This window comes from Anarrhichthys ocellatus, unplaced genomic scaffold, assembly GCF_004355925.1.
Source record: "Anarrhichthys ocellatus isolate YVR2014 unplaced genomic scaffold, GSC_Weel_1.0 scaffold4, whole genome shotgun sequence".
In the NCBI taxonomy this organism is placed as follows: domain Eukaryota; kingdom Metazoa; phylum Chordata; class Actinopteri; order Perciformes; family Anarhichadidae; genus Anarrhichthys; species Anarrhichthys ocellatus.
Genome location: NW_022280034.1, coordinates 9,435,254 through 9,456,995, shown reverse-complemented (window position 1 = coordinate 9,456,995; position 21,742 = coordinate 9,435,254). Strand labels below are relative to the sequence as shown.

The 21,742-nt window shown below is 41.6% G+C and overlaps 1 protein-coding gene across 6 annotated transcripts; it reads right to left on the bottom strand.

The window, feature by feature from the left end:
- Nucleotides 1-1,440: 1,440 nt before the first annotated feature.
- On the bottom strand, nucleotides 1,441-21,106 carry doc2a (double C2-like domains, alpha). 6 transcript variants are annotated; one of them, XM_031843423.1, is made up of 13 exons: nucleotides 20,845-20,925; nucleotides 20,217-20,370; nucleotides 16,830-16,958; nucleotides 15,947-16,275; nucleotides 14,859-14,938; nucleotides 13,865-13,939; nucleotides 13,489-13,598; nucleotides 10,712-10,838; nucleotides 9,281-9,340; nucleotides 6,160-6,359; nucleotides 4,143-4,224; nucleotides 3,781-3,877; nucleotides 1,441-2,831 (listed from the first exon to the last, which is right to left on the bottom strand). In XM_031843423.1, the coding sequence occupies exons 4-13, from the start codon at nucleotides 16,269-16,271 to the stop codon at nucleotides 2,695-2,697; spliced, it is 1,293 nt and encodes a 430-aa protein (XP_031699283.1). In that variant the 5' UTR covers nucleotides 16,272-16,275; nucleotides 16,830-16,958; nucleotides 20,217-20,370; nucleotides 20,845-20,925; the 3' UTR covers nucleotides 1,441-2,694. The 6 variants fall into 6 exon arrangements, with proteins under 6 accessions (XP_031699283.1, XP_031699280.1, XP_031699279.1 ...); XM_031843420.1 differs by lacking the exon at nucleotides 20,217-20,370 and having other exon boundaries at nucleotides 20,845-21,106; XM_031843419.1 differs by lacking the exon at nucleotides 20,217-20,370 and having other exon boundaries at nucleotides 16,830-16,954; nucleotides 20,845-21,106.
- Nucleotides 21,107-21,742: the final 636 nt, after the last annotated feature.

Sequence of the window (21,742 nt, the reverse complement as noted above, 5' to 3'; positions counted from 1 at the left end):
ACTGTCATTGACATTAAGACAGTGTGACAGGATCTGCAGAGGACAGACGTCTCTGGTGTTTGTCAGTCACGGCGAGGAACAAACCGTGACTGAGATGAACAGGAGTAGCCGTCTCTGATTTCCCTCTCAGGATACACAAGAAAATGCACAATAATCATAAACTGCACCGCTGTAAAGAGCTTTGTGGTTTTCCTTCTTCTATTTAAAGTCTAGACCGAGCCTCTTTCTCAATGTCCATAAGTCTGCTTCTGACTCAGACACTCGCAGCATCTTTCAACATGTTCTGGGCTTTGTGTTTATCACAATAATCCCAATGTCCTGACCTCAGACCTCCTGTCGAACGGAACAAGTAAAAGGTTCAATGAATGGTGCAAAGATCAACAGAATGTTACAGGATGGTGATAAAAAAGGAATAAACATTAGTAATCAATCATCTGTCATTAATTAGCCTCCAGAGCCATCACCGGGAAATAAGAAAACATTACACATGACAAACCCTGAGCTATCGATCAGCTGCTTAGGTAATGCATTCTTAAATGGTATTTGAATTAATTTTAGGATTGATGTATGTAAAGGGGGCAATTATTCCAATGATTGATGCCACGCTGACTGGCTTTTTGAAAGCATAATATTATGGATGAGGTAACATGATTTGGCCGCTGTTCAAGTGAAATGTGAAAGTTAAAACGATAGGAAATTTGACTGGTGGAATACATGAAGAGAGTGACATTGTTGAGACATGTTTTTCTTTACTGGTAATCATAAGATTTTACGATGCACGCTCTCTGTGTTTGTTCTTATGCAGTTTACTCAGTACCCTTTTTTGATGAAGACCATGCAGGTGAGTAAAAGCCCAGGAGGCTTACACTGAAAGATTTAACTACTCGCCCTAGAATGTGTGCTGGAGGACAAGGAAGACATTTTGTTGTCAAAATGCTCAACCCATGACGGTAAACTATTTGTAATTAATCCCAGTAATTTAACCTTGTTGTATAGGTTCACCCTTCAAGTAGACACGCAGTGTGGGCAGATGATCAGAATAAGGAATTTGGTTTTTGAGATGTTTAGGACGGATGTTTTAACCCATCAAAGAACAAGTTTAACTCTGAAGAAGCAACTTTGTCTAGTTGAAGCCTAAACTAAGTTAATTTTAATCTGACCCATCATAAACATAACGGAGTCATACGTTTGGTGTTTCTTTTCAAGTGTAAAGTTTTAAACCAACACTGGTGCTTTTGTTGGTTTTCTTTTTCCTCTGGTGTGTGTCTCTGCGTGTTAGTCAGAGAAGAAGCTGCGGCTGCAGATCTTAAAGGGTAGGTGGCAGTATTGGCTAGTATTATTAGAGCTATTGGATTGCCACTGAGCTGCACATAAAACATTAGAGATTCGAAGAGGCCACTTTGGAGCAAATACAATAGAAATTCAGGGATGCACACAATATATCAATATGAACGTTTTATGAAAAAAACCAAACAATCATGCACACTTTCAGTTCCAAAAGACAAACACCCAAAGCAAGTGAAACACAATACATATATTATTTACATATGAACACCACTGGTAATTTCAGCATGCCTCTTTAACCACATGAGACTGAGATAAAGCCTGCAGCTTAATCAATGCGATCCACAGTAAAGCAGCAGCAGACAACACTGTGCTCTATACGCCATTCATATTTGTAATTTAGATATCAAACAAAGGCTGATGATTTCACTCACAGTGTGTCAGAGTGGGACCATGCACAGCTCTCCATAAACCAGTCTGCTCTGCTCTGAAACTTTTCTGTTAATTACATCACTGTTCACCTCCTACATCCAAACGGGGATTTGCGAAGCAAAATTAGGTCAACATCAGCGTGTCACCAACAAGAAACTGACACTGTGATATTAGCGCTGACACAATAAACAACATAAAAACAAAAGCTGGTACCCTTGAATTGAATAAAACATCTTCTTCAGTTAATCAGAGCAGCACACCTCAGGAGAATTGGGAACAACACAATGATGAACGTCCTGCAGCAGAGCCTGGCACATATTTGCTCCATCAACACCAAACATGCAAATAACTGACACGAGCCATCAACATAGAAGAACCAATAGTCTCTCTCTTGTTTTCTGCAGGCAATCCCATGACAATCAGATCAATAGATACAAAATGTCCGACAGTATTAAGACCACTTGGAGGTCTCCGGAAGCATTAGGCAAAACATTATTGCGAGGGAGAGGTATGTGTGCTGTGAGATGGACGGTCATAAGGGATTGAGTTTTAATGTCAGCAGTTGACAACAATAAATTATCGGCCCGTAAAAACAGGAAGTACACCTGACATGAATTCAGATTTCTGCCTCATTAAATGTTCTTGCACAATTTCAGTTTTTCTTGTAGATTGAGACCAGTCTGGAGCAGCGCAGAGAGGCATTTAGATTGACATTGAATCCATGAAAGGGACATGGATCCCTATGAATATGATTATGCTTTACGGTGAGGACTGTTTCCGAGATTGGCATTAGGTCTTTTTAGATCCAAGATTATAGTATTGATCTCTGAGTGTGACCCCCCCCCCCTTTGGGTATGTTGTTATGAATAATGATCTCATTTATGACATTGTAGACATGCAGACAATCCTCAGAGCATGCGATGAAACGTCTCTCGCCAGGCAGTCTCTCCAGTATCCGTGCAGTGGAAGAGGATCAGTTCATTCCTGCAGCGTGGATCCAGGCAGCTCGTTGGTCAGCGTGTGCCAGCGCTCCACCTTCTGGCCCTTGTTCTTCAGACAGTCTATCCAGTGCTGCAGAGTTTCCCCTTGTGAGTGACACCCCAAGGACACACCGCCTTAACCAGGGCAGACAGAAAAGAAAGTCAATGTGATTCGAGAGGAAAGTGCATGTTTGATAAACAAACGGGGAGAATTTGACTCCAAGGGGTGGATTTATGTTGTAGTAACAGTTGTAGTGAGGAACTAAAAATGTGTCAAACAGCCCGCAAGTTTAAAAAACAAACAAATATAGAAATGTATTCACAATTGCATGTTATTATTTTTGATGTCAAATAGGTTGGAGTGGGCGTAATTAGCTGTAGCTTCAACACCTTTTTGGTCTATTGAAAATCTTTTACTTTGTGTTATTGTTTTGTTTTCTACTGTAGGCCTAATGTTTTATTAGCAGAAACAGTTTTTTGTCATTACTGACGGACAGAAATACATTTTAATTTAAAAATAAATCGAGGCCGATGATATGAGATATGAATAAATATGGTTTAAATATAAATCCATTTAAATAATGTAAGAAAAGCTGGCAGATTTCAAACTGGATTTGTTTAAGAGGAAAACAACATCTGAAACTGTTGAGAGACAGACATTGGTTTGTCTTTTGATAGTTTGTTAAAAAAACAAAAATGGAAAAAATACCAAACTTTGATTTATCTACTGTAAGAAACTAAAATCTAGACTTTAAAAGATCCCGGAAAAAAAATAGAGGTGGAAAAGTTATTATATGTTGTAAGTCAGATAGAGACACTGGTGTAAATGTAATCACTCACTCCAACTCGTATGGAGCAAGTATAGTATAAAGCTCATTTTCAGCCTAAATGTCACTGACACCCCTTTGGCAACTAAACCCTGCAAATTACACAGAGTGCTGCACTCGGCTGCAGAGAATAGAGAGCAGCTTAGAATATCTTTGGTAACATCTGCCATGGGTACATTATTGGACTGCTAATGGAGTAGCCAAACGGTAATCCAAATATACAACAGCAGGAAATGATTAGCTGCCTATCACGTCACCTATGAAGTCATTGGACTTTCCCAGGTCGTAGTCCCACACTGTGACCTCCAGCGTCTTGGTGGCTAACTCTGAGAATGTAATTTCATAGAAGAACTCCTGGGTGAGAACAGAGAGGGGAGGGGTGAGAGCAAAGGTCAGAAGATCACAGCTAACAACCATCTTTCTCTTCCTCTATAAACTCTAAAATACAAAATAATAAGGCAACAGCTAAGCATGTGCATGCAGCAATTGTCTGCTGTGGAGAATTTGCATGCGGTGTAGTGTCTCTGAGGACTGTAAAAATATAAATTAGCTCTTTACATTCAACCAAATGTGCTCTTCCCCCCCACAGTTATGCACATACACAAACATGGATGTCTACCTCATTAAACTCCGGGTTGAGAGTCTTTTTTATCACTGCTGTTTTGTGCTTGGATTTCTTCTGGACGTCTGGCTTGAGGTACCTGAGAGAGGGAGAGAGAGAGGAATGTCATACCATCATATACGAGTTTGGTCATTAACTTTCAGCACTCTTTTTCCTTTGACATGTATGATTGTAGCCGTGGTGGAGTTTATACAGTTTACATCTCTGTGTTGTCTGCTTGGTGATTGATTGGTGGATTCTGTCAGAGGTGTAGGGTTATTTTATTTGTGTCAGGATTAATGATGATTAATGATTCAATAGCCTGAAGGATTTTTATTATTTTGCACCAGCAGTGCTGTTATTTAATTGCATTGTCTGAGTGTTGTCCTTTTTTCTGGTTAATTCTACTAGGGTTACACTGAGGAAGGGGCGAAGCTAATTGATTATCTGTATAAACAGGCTGCAAAGTGCAAATTGCTGAGGGACATGTCTGCTTGGTAAATATGAAGCTACAGCCAGCTGTCTATTAGCTTAGCTTAGCACAAAGACTGGAAACCAGAGAAAACAACTAGCCTGGCTCTGTAGAAATAAATCGCAGCTTAATTAAATGCGAGATTTTCATTAGGGATATTTAGTGTTGGAAGGTGGATTTTGGTACCTTTGGACAGAGCCATGCTAGCCGTTACCCTCCGAATCCAGTCTTTGTGCTAAGCTAAGCTAACCAGCTGTAGCTTTGAACTTGCTGTATAGACATGATAGTGGTATTCATCATCTCATCTAACTCTCAGCTGGAAAGTGAATACCAGTGAGCATATTTCCCAAAATGTCGACCTCTTTAATATATTATTTGTGAAACTAACCATATGTGAGTGCGAGGACTTATCACCAACAAACACAGCACAGATTGAAAAAGCTCAGCATCCCTTCGCAAGGTGTCATTAAATTCTCAGGATATTTTTAAGCCAGCTGGAAGGAGCGTGGCCAAATCTCTATTCACATTTGCTTTCCACCCACCACCCACAGCTCGGAGAGCGTATGTTCCCACACGCTCTCAGACACAACAAAGCATCTGGGAGAAAAGCTCCCGCCAAAGGGCAAAGATGCGAGCACGCATCCAAAATGAAACAAGGTGCATGGTGTACAAATGTGGATGTGTGAGGGATGTATGCGTAGGTTTGGTGGATGTAAAGACATAGGGAGAGTTAAAGGCATGACGGGAAAGGAGAAGGTGATTGGTGTGTATACTAAAGTGAGGCAAGCGTGCCTAGCATATATATATGTGTGTGTGTGTGTGTGAGTGTGATGACAGGTTGTTTAGTGTTTTACTCATTCCAGACACAAGCTCAAAGCCAGAACCAACACTCAGGAGAACAACCAGTTAAACATAAGCTCATTTATCCAACTTACTATGTCAGGGTGCATCATTCAACCCGGACCTTCCTGCCCTCTACGCACGCACGCACACACACACACACACACACACACACACACACACACACACACACAAACGCAGTTTTGCCTTTCTTTCATGAATGAGTAATTAATCTCCAAATAGCCTCTATGACAACAGCAATAACACTCTCCTTCGTGATGCAGTACGCCCTTAACAGATCATGTCGCTGCCTTTCAATCCATTTTGAACGCTGTCAATACACACGCACTGTTACCATTATCTTGGTGAGTGATATATTTCACAATGGCTTCCACTAAGTGTGAAAGCTGCTGTCATTTGTCACCGTTACCTTGGGCAGGGTTAACTCAAGCCATTTATCACTCATGACTGGTGACAAAAGGTGATTCATGGGGTCAATATGAGTCAGCGGCCAGTTAAGACCAAACACCGGTAATACGGTAGAGAGGGAGATTGCCGCTGGATAGGTCATGTGAAAATTGTTCTGCAATGAGGATTGTGAAATGTCAATCCATCAGTCTAAGTTGTGTAATCATAATTTAATCACTCGGGTGGCAACATTACTCCATTTTATGTAATGGAATACACCATAGCATTCAGTTAGTGGTTTGATGTCATCCTTACGTTTTAACATAGGGGTCTGAGTAGCCGTTGACGTCCATGGCTGCCAGGTGGGCGCAGCGTTTGACACCCACGCACAGCCCGCCACGAGCCCTCTCCTTGGCCTCGCCCTTCACATCGCCATCACTGGCCGGGGGGAAGTACTGCAGGCAGAGCAGCAAACGGCCTCTCTCCTCGAGACTTCTCTGCTGCTCAGTCTCCCACTGTGAAGACAAAGAGGGGATACAAGAGAGAGGAATAGAAAAATATATATTAAAGCATTTGTAGCTGCTACATTAGTGACTTAAGCTTCAGAGATAAAAGGAGGACTCTTATTTAGAAAAATATGAGTTTTTTGCCATGAACTGCTGATCAAATTGCAACGTTATTCAAGTTATTTAAAGCTGCTGTGATCGATATTGTTACATCACCAGTGGATTACATGACTACGTGTAATGTAAAAGGGTCTCTTAGCATGATAGACGCTCAGTGAATTATCCCCTGGCCTGCGGTTCACCTCTGCTATACAGTGCCTTTAGTGATTTCCAGCTAATTGCTTTTGTTTTACAGCCCACAACTGTACAGTTTTAGTTCACTCTCATAGCTCTCATTAGTGTCCGTTTTGCTGAAGGCAGCTGTTTTCAGTGAAAAAAACTCAACCTGCTCAGCACCAAACAGCAGACAGACAAAATAGCAACTGGTGAACACAGTGGAGCGAACAGTTGGCGAGTCAGATATTTCCCTCAGGAGTTAGCTAAATATTGCTAAAAGGAGAGTGAATATTGGACTTGTTGACTCAAAAACGACAAAGATGTATGCTGGTGTTGCTCTGTGTCTGTTAGATGTGTAAATAAGCCACACAGCTGTTTGCAATCGTGCTTGAACTATCATCTCGATAAGGTGATAATGTCAGTTTTGTGTGGCCCAAAAAAAATAAATCAATTGATGCCTCTTTAAAGCTGCAGTGAAAATAAACCGTGGCAGTACAGTGCAGATCTTCTTGCATCAGCACAGCAGAAATCAAAGTCAGCTTATGTAACTTTTGTTGAGCAGCAGCTACAGGTGAGATAAATTGCTAAAACAGTCGTAGAGTTCAGTGCGGGTCTTAAACATGATTCCAGCCGACTCAACCAGACTCGATCTGTTCCTGCCAAATTTGAGACGCAAAACAAATCGATTTAAAGTCATCTTTTTGTCTTATTCCATCAGTTAAATACCAAGTAAGGCTGTAGCTGAAAACCCCTGAGTTCATTAAACTGAGCAATGTGAGTTATATTGTTTATGAATTCAACCTTTTCATTTGGGTGGAAGAAAAATGTGTAATTTTTTCTTTCAAAACTTAAACTCTTAAAATGTACTTTGTAGCCCTCGCTGTTATGTAGGTCATCGCTCTTCTTTCCCTGCAACCTTAAGAGCGCAGTGACTTTGATCTTAACATTTCAGTTCATCTCTCACAGCTCAGCGACAAACTCAACCATCAAGTAATAAACAGCAGTGCAAAGACCTGTCTCGGACAGACTGAAGCACCAGCCTTGGAGACATATCAATGCACTTTGTCGCTCCTGGCTCGAGTATTTTCCACGGACAACATCAAACGGTTAGCGAAGCATTTAACAACAAGCGGAACAACAGAGTAGATTCAAAGTGACGGATGAAAGAAAGCGAGGAAGCAGCAACAGAGGGTGAAGAAGGGAAGATGTTCTCACAAGGCTGTGACTCACACTCATGGCCAACAGCACCAACACATGTGTGTTATTTATAGGAAAGACATGCAGTTTTTATTTTATCACTGCAGGTGGAGCTTTTCTGTTTCACCACTGAAGATGCAAAAATGCTCTGTTACATTGCCTGTTAAGCGATTTTAATATAAAATGGGTTCCATCACTAAATATCTCTCCTCTCCTGTATCTCTTTCCATCTCTCATTTAGTCTTATCTCCAGGCGAGAGGTGGACACAGCCAGGTCGATCAATATGCCACACGCCTCACACTCCTCCATGCTCCTCCCTCCCTTTCTCTAATTGTCTCAACAGCTTGCCCCCTTCTTGTTTCCCCTACATCTCTCTTTCCTATGTTGTTTTCCCCCGTCTCCTTATCTGTGTTTTTCTTGGGGAATCATCCATCCTGCTAACAGCCAGTCTGCCATCTGCCGCGACTGAGAGACTCTAAAACTTGCAATTAGTGAGGATAATTTGTACCAGGTATCTGGTGAAAGAACAGCTCAGACCTTCACAGATCGATAGAGAGCAACTCATTAGGGAGGTGAAAATAAACAGGAGCCAGCCGCACACTGTGACAGACAGATGGGTAAGAGAACTGGAAAGACGATCGCATTTAACAACCTTGACTGTGGAGAGAAACACAGAAGCAGCAGTTTTACTCCAGTTATCTTCTTGTAGTTAAAGGACTACACCGGTCCTTTGGTTTGGTCCCTTCGTTAATTTACCCAATATGTGATGAGAGGCTCTAAAAAACGGAGAAAGTAAGAACTTATAACTGCTCTGTAATTAGGGTTAGGTAATTACCTCACAACACTATATTAATGCTGCCTTATTAGATTACATGATCATGTCTTAAGGCAGGACATCTCTATTCACAGCAGAACAATATATGACTGGTTTTAGAATGGTTAGCTGTGATCTCAAGTTGTGGTAAATGCTTTAACTTTAATGGCACTAATATAAACCCACAGTTATTGGTATAATTAAACTACATTACATTTTCTATTTAGTTTATAAAATGTCGGAAAATAGTGAAAAATGTCCACGGTGTCGTCAATAAAACAAAACACAGCAGCAAAACCTCAGGCTAGAATCGATTGACTTTGCTAATTAACTGATCAATTAATTATTAGTTTCAGCACTTTTTAAAAATATAAATAGCTAAACTTTTTGCTTTGATAATTCTTAAATGAAGACGGATATTTTGTTTCCAGGCGGATATCAAGGTAATAGAATAAAAACTGATCGCCACCTTGAAATATTACCTGGTTTATTCTCATACTTTTAGGATAATGCTTTTAGTCACACGAGTCATTTAGTCTCATATTGGTTTCGGTGTAGTCCTTTAAGAGAGGATGACAGATGGACTGTAAAGGACAGACAGACGGGTCACGTTGAGCAAAATAAGAGGAGTCATGTGGTCACCTCTCTCAGGTAGCAGGAGATTCCTCTCAATGCTGTGCTCATCGCAGTCGGTGAAGGCAGCTGGAGGCAAAAAGGCGAGAAAGAGATACATGATAAGGGGATATGACTGGCAGAAAAGCTGTACAAGCAGGCTAAAGGGGCATCGGATGAACAGAAAGGGATAGACGCATCAAGTTGAGGGTGATGCCACTTTGAAAATGACATGCGTGACACAGCACCTGGTTCGCAGGATGACAGAGGGGCTTTAACGTTTGATCACAGAGTGGCCACCGGCCTCAGAGGGACAATCTAATACCAGCAGCCCTTTCTAACTCATCGAGAACAAACAGCCAGCCTTTTCACACACACATGCCCCCCCGCTCTCCACTGCTTTTATTTTTTTTAATCCATTTGTTTCTCATCTCTCTCACTTGTGCTCTCTGTCCATTTACGCTCCCCCTCTCCCCCTCTCCCCCCTCTCCCTTTATTCTCCCAATCTCTACGTACCCTTTTCCCACGCATGACCCAGCTGACATTTAGCCTGCACAAAAAGCAGTTTGTGAGCTATAAGAATAGACATGATACTCTGTCCTGTGTTTACCTCATATTTGTTATTCTCAGTAGGCCAGCTGGTATTGGCTTAATGCAAAATATACTTTGGCCAAAAGAATATGGATACCGTACTTTGGGTAGTTTTAGACAGTTTTTCTTGCTTAAGGTCCTTTTAGTTCCAATGAAGAGAAATCTCTATGCTTCACATCATCCAATGATATTTTAGTCAAGCGTTTGTGCACAAAGCCAGGTAAATACTGGCCTGCACAGAGCCCTGACCTCAGCATCATCCAACACCTTTTGGATGATCTGAATGACCTTATGTAGTGGCTGAATGTGAACAAATCCCTCCATGTTATGGCAGCAGATTAATGCCCATGGTGCATTAATCTGCATCGGTATATTCCTTTCTTACAACACTAATAAACACACAAGCAATCTTTGCTTTAAATATTTAAGATTGTTTAGGTTTATGTAGCAGGAGAATTAGTCTATTTATTTGGTGTTTACTGTCAAATAACAGTACAGCATTTAGGAAGCGTTTGTTTGGCTCTTTTGCTAACGATGCTACAGAGATTGTACAGGCACGCTTGGTATTTTATTTATTATGAGACACAGGTGTGTGTGCGCCTCATCGGTCTACCAAATATCGACCTTTAAACGCCTCCCTGTTGGAAAAGAATTTCTTGCCTTCCGTCTTCACTATATTTCCATCCCCCTGTCTTTTTTCTCCTTTAAAATGTGAGGTTATGAGTCAGACAGGAAGCTTAATATATTGAATATTACAGTACCATCAAGTCATTTATCTCCCTCATACACTCTAATTTCCCTCGTTCCTTCCTTTAAGTATTTCTTTCCTATCATCCCATTTATTCTTTCAGCCCTCCCTCTTCTTCTCACAGGGGGTGGATGCTCCAGACAGATGTTGAAGTGTTTAGTCTGGTCAAGCTTCACACGACGCAGGGCCACCCGCGACTCCCCGATGAACTCGTTATGTGTCAGCTTGTCTTCGTCGCACACAGACACCCTGGGAGTGAGAGACAGAGGAAGGAGGGGGGGGTCAGGAAGAGAAATAGCGAGAGACAAAGATAGGGTGGTGGGGTATCATGAATACGATTTAGAGACGCTGATTATTGAGACAGAGATGTGCGGGTGTGAGAAAGAGTAGTGGAATTAGTTATTCCCAATGCTGTGGCAACATTATGAGCGAAGGTACTTGTTGACATAGCTCTGATCTACACATATAAATCCAGAATCAGTAAAAGCACATTGTACAATACAAGTAATTACCATTTTCCCTCACGTGTGAAATTGGATAGTGTAAAAGTGCATTAAGTCAATTCATATTCATCAGGCTGGCAAATATTTACACCTGCCATATTGTCACCTGAAATGCATAATTGGGTGAGAGCAGCAGAGAGAATGAAAGAGATGGAGGGAGGCTGTGTGCGTATGTGAAATAAAAAGCAGAGCCAGGGATGGAGCGATGTGGGTGAGAGAGGGAGAGAGATACAAATGGAAGGAATTTATTTAAATCTGTGTTTATGCCTGTGCATGTCTATACTGTAGGCAGAAGTGGAAAATCACTATGCTAGGCTAACTGACATTCATCCATTTTCTGTGCTTTATGTAAATGAATCAAAGACATGCAATGAGAGGAAGAAAACTAAGAATGCAATCTTGCAGAGAAGGGCTGATATGAACTTGTAACCTCTTTGCTCTCGGTTTTATTCAACTTCTAACTAAACATTGCAGTCACCTGCTGCCTTCAGGTTCCGGTAATAAAAAAACGGTAATGCATAAATCAAGAAGGTGCAAGAGGCCAGTTGCCTTGGGACACCAGATATTTTCTGACATCCACAGAGTCTAGTAGTTTCTGAGCCCTTAAGAATCAGATGGCAGCAAGAATAAGGACAAATGAAAATGGGGGGGAAAGAAAAAGAGAGAAACGTCTGGGGTTGGTGGCAAAAAATAATAAAGAGAGATGAAGACGGTCTTAGCTGAGAGGTGAAAGCTAGCAGCAGGTTACATACACATTTAGCTTTTACTATGACCGCTCACATTACTACAGCAAACATATATATAATGATGTTATGGGGCAGGGTGATGAATCTAATCAACACATTTACAACTTTAATGTCCATGACAGACATGTAACTTAAGTGTCATCATGAATAAATTATGACACTTTTAAAGTTGACTCTTAAAAGTTAGACATGATAAAAGTTGAAATACTCGCGATGAGTCAAACTGTAGTCTTACTAACTCTAAATAATTAGACAATAAATCAAAATTACTTTTTGATATTTTGGACTTATTGTTTTGAGTTAGTAAGAGAAAAAAATAACTTGCTATAATCATGAGTATGACTATTAGATCAGGGTATTGGTACTCTGATATAACCCAGTAACAATACTAGCAAAAAGTGTCTTCCTTCTCCCTACTCATTTTTATCACAGCTAACTTATTTGTTTCCTAGCAGAAAAGTATAACAAAACAACTAAACATGAGTATTTTTTTTATCACTCATTGCTTTTATTAATTTGTTGTTGACAGGAATAAACTTCCACAGACTCTTGTCCTTATTGTGCAACATCTTGTTGGCCCATAGCCTTCAGACAGTTGTGAATTATGTTAAAAGATATCAAAAGGATTGTAAATCATGACTTCATCTCATCATAAGGCAATATAATCCACAATTGCATCTATATGAAAATTGTACTTTCTGAAACTACTTCTGATCTGTCTGACGCTGCGGTTTGTTGTAGCTGCTGGTTCAAAGTTGGATGCAGAAACAACAATAGAGCTTTTTCTGGGATGGATTTCTTCCTGTATTAGAAGTGTTGAAATTCAGTAAGAAATTGCAAGTCTGCAGAAAATCCTCCTGTTTAACCTACTGGAAGAGGCGTAGCTTTTTGCTACTACTCTATGATAAGAAAGGAAACAAAAAAATGGAGGAAAAAAATGCAAAAATAGCTGCAGCCGCTGTTTATTAAACTTTTAGTGTGTCAACTGTTTTGACTGTCAGATATATGTGGATGTAAGAAAGTGATGAAACTGTTACTTTGTAGACGTTAACATGTTTCAATACGTTAAACTTCCTGTCTGCTGATCTTTGAAGGCCTCTGCTGAGTGTCGTAGGCCTGTTGTAGGGCCAGTTTCTCTAATTTCCCCCGAGAGATCAATCGTCGATCCTATTTAAATCTCACTCCCACATGCGCCATGACAAAGTTTTAGTCACAGACGGAGACAATTTGCAGCTTTCATCACCTCTGGCGGGGGTCAATGAAATTAAAACACCCCGTGGTGCTTAGTCTGACCTCAATCTGTCACTGCAACTTGGAAAGAGAGAAAAGCAGGGAGACGGACGGAAAGAGAGACAAAGAGAGAGGGATGGTTTGTAAGGAGTGAGGGGAGATCTTTTCTGATCTGAGTGGACAGGAGAGATGTGCAGATGGGGAGGAATGAAGAAGGTGAGGTGACAGAGGGGGATGAAAGGGATCAATGGAAATAGAAGGGGAGGTAGGATAAAGGCCTAAAAACCGAGAGTAAAAGACTGTGATTGAGATGGATGATAAGAAATCCTTTGTAAGCCAGAGTCAGTCCTCTGATGGGCAAGATGGGGCCGAGAGGCAGGACGTGAAGGAGACAGAAATAGACATTAAGCAAACATTTACCGGAGTGTTTTGCGGTACATGTCTTCCTCTGTGATTCCACAGTAGGTGAGCGTCTCGTTCCACACAGGGTTCAGCGTGTTGCGAACGGTCTTGGTTTTCAGTTTATTGGCCTGTGCATCACAGTAGAGAGGAGGGGGAAACAATCATCTCAGAACTGCAGATGGCAAACAACGGCAAACAACGTGCAACAGGAAGTTCTTACAGGATACGAGGTCATTTTGTTTTACAGCTGATTTACTGGTCTGCACTTGCACTTTTACAACACAGCTCAAAATGATAGTTAGACTAAGTGTGCACTCAGACAAGTTACTGAGAGTCTTTTTCAATTGTTGAAGAAATGCAGGGACAAAACCCAGTCCTGATAATAACAGCAGACCTTGCAGGCTCCCGGCAGCAGGTGCAGCTTGACATAAGGATCAGCCAAACCGTTGAAATCCATCGGTTTCAGACCCTAAAAAAGACAGAGAGAAGATATAAGGGAGGGGATATAAAATAATAGGTGGAGAACATTGTGCAAGCTGCCAACACCAGTAATACATTATGCAACAATTACCAGACTGAGAGGTGAGGAGTTCATTTGAAAACTGAATCCAAAGCACGGCGGTAGCGAGGAGGTCGGAGAGTTTTAATTTGACGAATAGTTTCAGTTGACCAGTGAGCCACACAGTGTAGAGGCTGTAGCCCACTGCCCATTTTGAAAACCATCTAAAAATTAAGGATGAAAACTGAAATCCTCTGCTACACACTAATTAGAAGAGAGGGCTGTCACGATAACAGATTTCAAATACAGGATTTTTGTGGTGAAAATAATTCAAAATAACGATTTTTATAGAACTTTTGAAAAAAGTAAAAATGTCAAATTCATCTTTAACATTGTTTATTGTGCGTTTTGGCAAATTAATTAAACTCAAAATACAAGTGTAGGGAGGTAGAGAGAGTCTGTAACAAGATATTATCATATGGGTATTATTAACATATCAATATTTCATTTTTTAAATATCACTGTATCGTCAATACCGGTATACACTCCTATAAGTAGATGTAATACAATGACCTGCAGTCTGTGTAACTTTAGACCTTTAATTTCTCAGTTGCATACTGTCAGCTTTGAGTTTGTTGTTATCATTTAAGTATAGTTAGGTTGAAATGAAGTTAATATAATCAATTGAACAATCTACTGGTTGAAGAATAGGTAGAGTTTCAGTCAACCAAGATGTTGTTTTGGTCTGAACAGCAAAGGACTGAACAGCTTTTTTGTGTCACCGATTGAACACACGAATGTGGCTGATACAAATGTAAATATTTCTTTCGCTATGAGACAAACTACCTGTGTTTGCTCTCATGGAATTTTCAGAGGACATGTTGTTTACCTTTGCTCTCAGGACTGTGCAGTGTAAGGAGCTGGTGGCTCTCTCATACAGTAGGTCAAACTCTAACGTCCCCAAGGCGGCTGGAAGACAGTTGATTGAAATAGTTCAGTTACTTTGGTAATTGCTTTTCAGCCCATGACTTTATTACCTTGTATAGAAAATGATGGCAGGAAGAAATGCAGACACTCAGAAAGACACTCATGAAATCACATTAAAACATTCTGCAAAAAGACTTTAGGTCCTGATAAGACAGAGAGCGTTTAAGCAGCCTGAGGCGGCCTTTTGTAATTGTTTTCAATGAGTGTTTTGCAAGCTGTTTTTACGTTGCTGAGCACCTTGCATCTTTCCGCTCAGTGCATTTTGGCGCCCTGAATGCCTGGAGTTGGAAAAAAAAGTCAGAATGGAAAACGATCTCCGTCATTTGCGTCTTTTCTCTTTGTGGTGACACAGCCTGGAGGTACATTTGTGCATTTTGGAAAGTTTTTTTCATCAATTTGTTGTTGCCTAACAACAATAATAAAAATGGCAAACTGCAAAAAAGGCTCAGTCTGATCTCCAACAAAATGGAAGTGTTTTCCACCTGCAAAGCGCACTCTGTCACTCTCTTGCTGAGAGTGAAAGGACAAGATCGACTAACTCTCGAAGAAAACTGAGTGTGATTCGCGAAATGTCGACCTATTCTTTAAAGACTACTTTTACATGGTTCTCCTTTTACAACAAATGGAATAGAATCAATTACAATCAGCTGGACACAGTGTGTTGAAACAACTCAATAAGTGAAGTCTGCTAGCTGCAGTTGATAAACTCTCAAAGTCTCTGCTTTAGTTGTCTCTTATAAAATCAAAGACGCATTGTTTCAAAAAACGAAGAATGTGGATGTAAATGTGTCATCACTGAAAACAGCATATGTTGCTGTGTGAGAATTGAAAGCTTGAAAGGCGTAGGAACTTTAGCGAAGGGTCAATTTAGATTTTTTTTAAAATTACTCTCGGCTTTTTGTCCCAAATCCACTTCTGTGTTGAGTTCATTTCTATTCTTGGGCTCAAGCAGCTTTAGTGAAACCACGGTGTGACTTTCAGGTCACTCACTGTTATCATCGCTGTCACAGCTGTCGATCTCAATGGAGGTGTCCATGCTGCTCATTGCTGACAGTGAGCCCCCTCCGCCCGCCGCCCCTGGTAACAGCGGTGACAATAGGTTGCTGCTCCCTCCTCCTCCGGCGGCGCCAGGGCTGAGGGCGGTGGGAGCTGCCACCTGATTGGGCGAAAGTGGATCGGAGAAGGAGGAAGTGGGCGACAGGCGAGGGAAGTAGGCAGAGATTTGGCGGATGGGGCGGATTGGGCCGGGGCATACGTCGATGGCCATGTGCTCCTGGATGGAGATGGCGAAACGTTTTCCTTTTCGCACAGTCATAGCGCTACAGGGGAAGAGACGGATAGATTCAGGAAGAGTTGAATCACACTTTTCAGCAATACAATAACTGGAATTTCCAAATGCGTCCGAAGCAAGCGCCAAGCCATCGATCTGCAAACATGAGCTGTTCTTAATTTCACTTCTGCTATTCGATGGTTGGTGATGAATAACATCCTGTGTCTGGCCATCACTGAGATGTAATCACATCTAATAGGAGTTTTTCATTTGCCAAGAAGAAGTTCTTCTGATAGGAAGCGTTTATCTCAAACTGCTCTTGCACTGAAACCTCTTCCAACATAATTAGATCTCTTAAAAAGAAAGACAATACTCATAAGATGACAAAATACGGCAGAGGATGTGTACACATTTGCATTTCAATTGAATACATCTGAATAATCTCAAGCCTATCAGTGGAGGATAATGAATAACGGACAATAAGGGTCTCCCCTGAATCCTAATCATCCTCAATGAAATGACCGTGCGAGTGTGTGCGTGAGCCGCTCCGACACACGTTTTCCTAAGTGCTTAACAATCTTCTACAGACAGGCAGGTAATTACAGGATGAAGTCTTTACAGGCTGGAGCACTCTTCAGTATACTCGGATGGAGGGAAGAGTCCTGGTGATTATATAAAGTTGTGGCAGCAGGGAGTGGAGTTGACCACAAGGCTGATGTGTCTGCTCTCTTCCTGAAATAAAAAGAGGGGGGTGGATTGCAAATATCTCACAGCTTTCGTTTTCTAAAGACAGCAGGCCCTGAGGGGGCGTTCTGTCCTCAATACTGAACAACCCCCCCTCCCCCTTCTGCTCTCTCTGCATTAATCGATTTAAACTGAGAAGTCAGTATTTGCACTCTATGTATTTGCACTTCCTCCGAGTTGTCTGTAACGGCACCTACACACTACATGACACTGCTGTACTGGTCTCATTGCACTACTGTCTGTCTTCTAACAGGGTCTCTTGATTTGTTGTGGTTTGCACATTACACGAGTGATCAATGACAGCTGGGGTCCCACATTACAGGACATTTCACTGACAGAAGTCTCTGTTCTCAAAACTATGTTTAGTCAGCAAAACAAGAGAAGTAAGAACATGTACGAGACAGACGTTTCTTCCTTCAAATATGGCAGTCATCATGAAGCTAGCGATCAAAGTTGTTTGTGCGCTGATCCAAGGAAGGAAAACCAAGGAAGGAAAATAATGAATTGTTTGTTCTGCAAAGAGAGTAATTCAAGTAGTCATTTTGCAATGAACGCAGGTAGCTGCCTGTTTGTGTTGTAGCTCGACAACGACATGTTTGTGCTTTGTTTTTCTTTCAAATAATTAAAAAGCTTGCTTGCAAATTTATTCTGATAGAAAGTATGTGCTCATAGCCATGCTTGCTGATGTTCTGTTGTAGGCATTATGACTACTCCCCATGATAATTCTTCGCCCTGTATGTTACGCTCTCGTTGACTTTAGGTCATTGCTTCTCTCATTGACCATAAAAAAACGATTTTCCCACTACACGATTTGGACTCTCAGATCGGTCCAGATATTTAATATCTCTCCAGCGTCTGCAACGCATCAGCGCATTGTCCAGATTGTGGCTTTGAAAATTCACACAAAGCTCATAGGAGCAGGCGCAGATTTGCCTCTGATCCGGGGTATTTGTTGCCGATCCCCAAAATCCCTTTGAGATTGGAAAATCAGGGTGAGAATCTGGTAGTGTAGCTCGCTATGAGTAGATTGTCTGTGAAGTTGAGAAACGAAACCTCAAAATGAGGAGAATCTCAGGACACAGAGAGGGACTAATAAAGAAATAATTTGGAAGTTAGTGGTCATGTTGACCTAATTCTGGTGACTGAAATGAATGCCACAAACAGAAGTAAGTAGAAAATAAGGAATAAGGAAAGAGCAGGAGATGTCTGTCAAACCTGCATCCATATCAATAGTTCAACATACACTTATTCGCTCTCTTGCAGAGAGTTAGATGAGAAGATTGATGATAAGCCTCATATCTGTACAGAGAGACAGCTAATTAACCCCCATTTGAATTAGTGCGATTGAGAAATGTTGGTTGGTGGATGTTATTCCCTTTGGACAGACCCAAGCTAGATGTTTCCTGTCTTCATGCTAAGCTAAGCTAACCAACTGCTGGCTGTAGCTTCATATTTATTATACAGACATGAGAGTGGTATTAAGCATCTCAATACGTCAAACTACTTTATTATTAACGCAGGTTTTACTTAATCTCCTCCTCATCTGCATAAGGGTTGTCAGAACTGTAAATATTCCTCATTATCCCGTTACTTCTGTTTGTGGGGTCAAAACCAGTAAACAGATTAATTCTAGACCCTTCAGTCGTGAAGATAAAGTCAATATGACCAATGGCGCCCTTGCAGTGAGAGGTTCTGATATTCTTGCCTCTGACTGTTGACCTTCAGCAGAATTACAGGCAGGGAGGGTCATTTGTCATGTTTGGTCCGGTGTCTCTGCTGTGAGCACAACAGTGGGTAATAAACACCACTGCTCATCCAGCTTTTTCTTGGCCGGGGATGAAACAAACTTCTGAAACACGCCGCAGTGTGCCAGCATGCAAACTTCCGACTTTGACAGACCACTGCCTCTGGAGTGCTGCATGATGGACATCTTTCCTTTTGAAAATCAACAGCAGCCATTTTGGTGCCACTAAGGACCACAATAGGAGAATTGATGACTTCTGAAGCGCCGAACAACCGGCCAGAGTTCATCCCTGCTGAATTAAGCGGCGCGGAGATAACGTCAGACTCCTGTACTTCAGGACAGAACGCTGCATTCTCGTTACAACCACAGTTTGTCAGATAAACCAGCAACAGTAAACCATTTCAGTCTGGAGCAACAACAAAACAACCAAATAATCTTAAAGTAAGCAGAAGATTACACAGCATTAAGAAGAGGGAGAAGGGAATGAAACTGCCTGTGTTGATAATGGTTATGTCCAGAATTGATTGAAAGATGAATTAATTTGGATCAGTAGATAATGATTGTTCTCATGAATAATATACTCTGTAATCCCACACACACATACACACACATACATTCACAAAGGCATGCCATTAAACATCCGTGGATACACTTCTGTCAGATCATTAAATCATCTCTCCATACACACACACACACACACACGCACTATCTTTCTCTATGCAGATGTTTTGTAGGCTTGTGAGCGAGTGTCTGTTGATATAATGTGCGCAGTCAGTCGTCTTCCAGTCCTGGCAGATGTGGCCATAAACTGTAGCTGCCCAAGCACCAGCACCACCACCAGCAGCACCCGCACAGCCGGGAGGCCTGGTGGTTTGCCGCTCGCGGGGAAGCAGGAGCTTACGGGGAGCTCATGATTGATCGCTCTCATGCTGCCAGCTGGAATTTCTCTCTCATCCTCTCCTTTCATCATCATCTTGTTGCTGAGAAACTCTCACACTCAAATATAAGGTACAGATTTCACCTCACACTTCGCAGGCTTGTATGTGCTAAAGCTCGTTTACATACACGACTCTTAGCCTCCGAGCACACACTGGTTTCCCTATTTTACATAATTCCTATAAGCTACAATAAAATAATGGCCCAACTTGTTAGCTACACACAGTAGCCCAGTGGCTGCTAGTTATGCAACCACATACAGTATAGTATCTCCCTCATGGCTCCCTTGCACACACATATATATATATATATATATATATATATATAGGGATGTTGTTTCCAGCTTCTAGAGAAGGAGGAATAAAGCTGGAAGCCGGCAGTCAGGAATATCTTTGTGCAACATGCGACCTCCCCCCCTCCTCTTTTAGCTCCTTCACTTTAAATTAGAGTCATGTCACAGGCATGGACGCTCTCTCCCTCAACCCCCATCCTCTACTGTCTCATCTCCACCTCCATAATCCACCTTTTCTCTTCTTCTCCCCTCTATATCTCTGTCATTATCTCACCGTCAGACTTTCTGAGACCACTTAGTCCACCTGTAGGTATGTGAGGCTCTTTCTCCCCCTCTCTCTTGGCTGGTTTTCTTCTTCTTCTCTTCTGTCCTACAGACAATGGCCCCCTGCAGCAGGCACCGTTCACCTTTAAATAACAAGCTGCTGGCTGAAAGGCAGATGGGATGGCACACTGTAGCTACTCATTAGAGCTCGACAGACAGCACATCAGTTATAGCTAACCACAGGGACAGTGAGCACTTGTCAATTAGAGCCAAGTTATTTTCAGGCCGTTAGGGATGAGTAAACTTCAACGCCTGTGGGTGACAGTGTGTGTTGGAAGGTGTGAAGGAGCAGGTAAAAACACAAAAACAGACTGCCACATGTTGCACCTGTCTGCTGTGAGAGAACGATAAATAAATGTGCCAATCTGATCTTTACAGCTTTAATTCTCTCATGCATAGTCAACAAGAAAATACATAAATAAACAAACAGACATGTAAAGCAAGGATATAATGATTGCGATAGTGTGTGAGGGAGAAGGAAAGAAAACATTATTTTTTTTAAGAAACATAAAGGTGGGAAACAAAACGGATTCAACCGGTCTGCATTTAGGAATAAAATAATCAAAACGTTGACTTACCTCACTGATGGCGCAAGTGTGAAACTCCTCATAAAAAAGAGGGGATTCCAGCGCGGAGAGGAGAGGGAGACTAACTAACAGGTGGTGAAGAGAGGAGCAGAAACTAGAGAGGGAAAGAGGAGGGGGGAGAGAAAGGGAGAGAGTGAGCTCTACGTGTATCATTAGAAATTAAATGCATGAATAGTTCAAGTTGATATAAAATGAGGCGCAGAGGGGGAGAGGACAGCGGCATGCTGCAGGAGGAAGAGGAGGAGGAGGAGGAGGAGGAGGAGGATGGAGGGAGTCAAGAGGAGAGAGAGAGAGACAGTGGGGAGCTATTACTTGACATTCTGTTGTGCATGTGACTGTTTCGTCTCACTCCCTCCTGCATCCCCACACAATCACCCTACACACATACACACACACACACACACACACACACACACACACACACACACACACACACACACACACACACACACACACACACTTGTTTTTGCCACTTAGGAGGCTGGCAGTAATAACCATCTTGGAATAATGCGTGAACACTCCCAAGTCAGGGAAGTTTTCCTGTTCTAACCATTTTACCAGGTTTGCATGAATGCAGGATTAAACCTATATATTGTCCTAAAAATATTTAGAAAACATAAATTTCCCGATATTTTAGGGCCAGTTGTGAGATAGATGTATTACTTGGTAAATAGCAACATGTTGTCACAACAAAGCTGCCAGTTTTGGTGCCATTGTGTATTGAGGCCTGAGCCTGCGCTTACCGGCTGGAGATGCTGAAAAAAGGCTGAGTGGATGATCAAGAAATAGGTCCATCCCACTTCAATTAAATATTCTTAGGAATTACGTCCATATTGGACCAACCTGCATGCGCCGCACATTTAAGTTAATGTTTACCTTTTTAAGTAAC

What these genes read in the sequence shown, in the direction of transcription:
- doc2a (XM_031843419.1), bottom strand. Translation starts at nt 21,006, where the DNA reads ATGATACACGTAGAGCTCACTCTCTCCCTTTCTCTCCCCCCTCCTCTT. An exon ending in GCACAGTCCTGAGAGCAAAG is followed by an intron (nt 13,940 to 14,858) that starts GTAAACAACATG and finishes TGTCTTTTTTAG; the next exon opens with GGTCTGAAACCGATGGATTT. An exon ending in ATGTACCGCAAAACACTCCG is followed by an intron (nt 10,839 to 13,488) that starts GTAAATGTTTGC and finishes TCTCACTCCCAG; the next exon opens with GGTGTCTGTGTGCGACGAAG.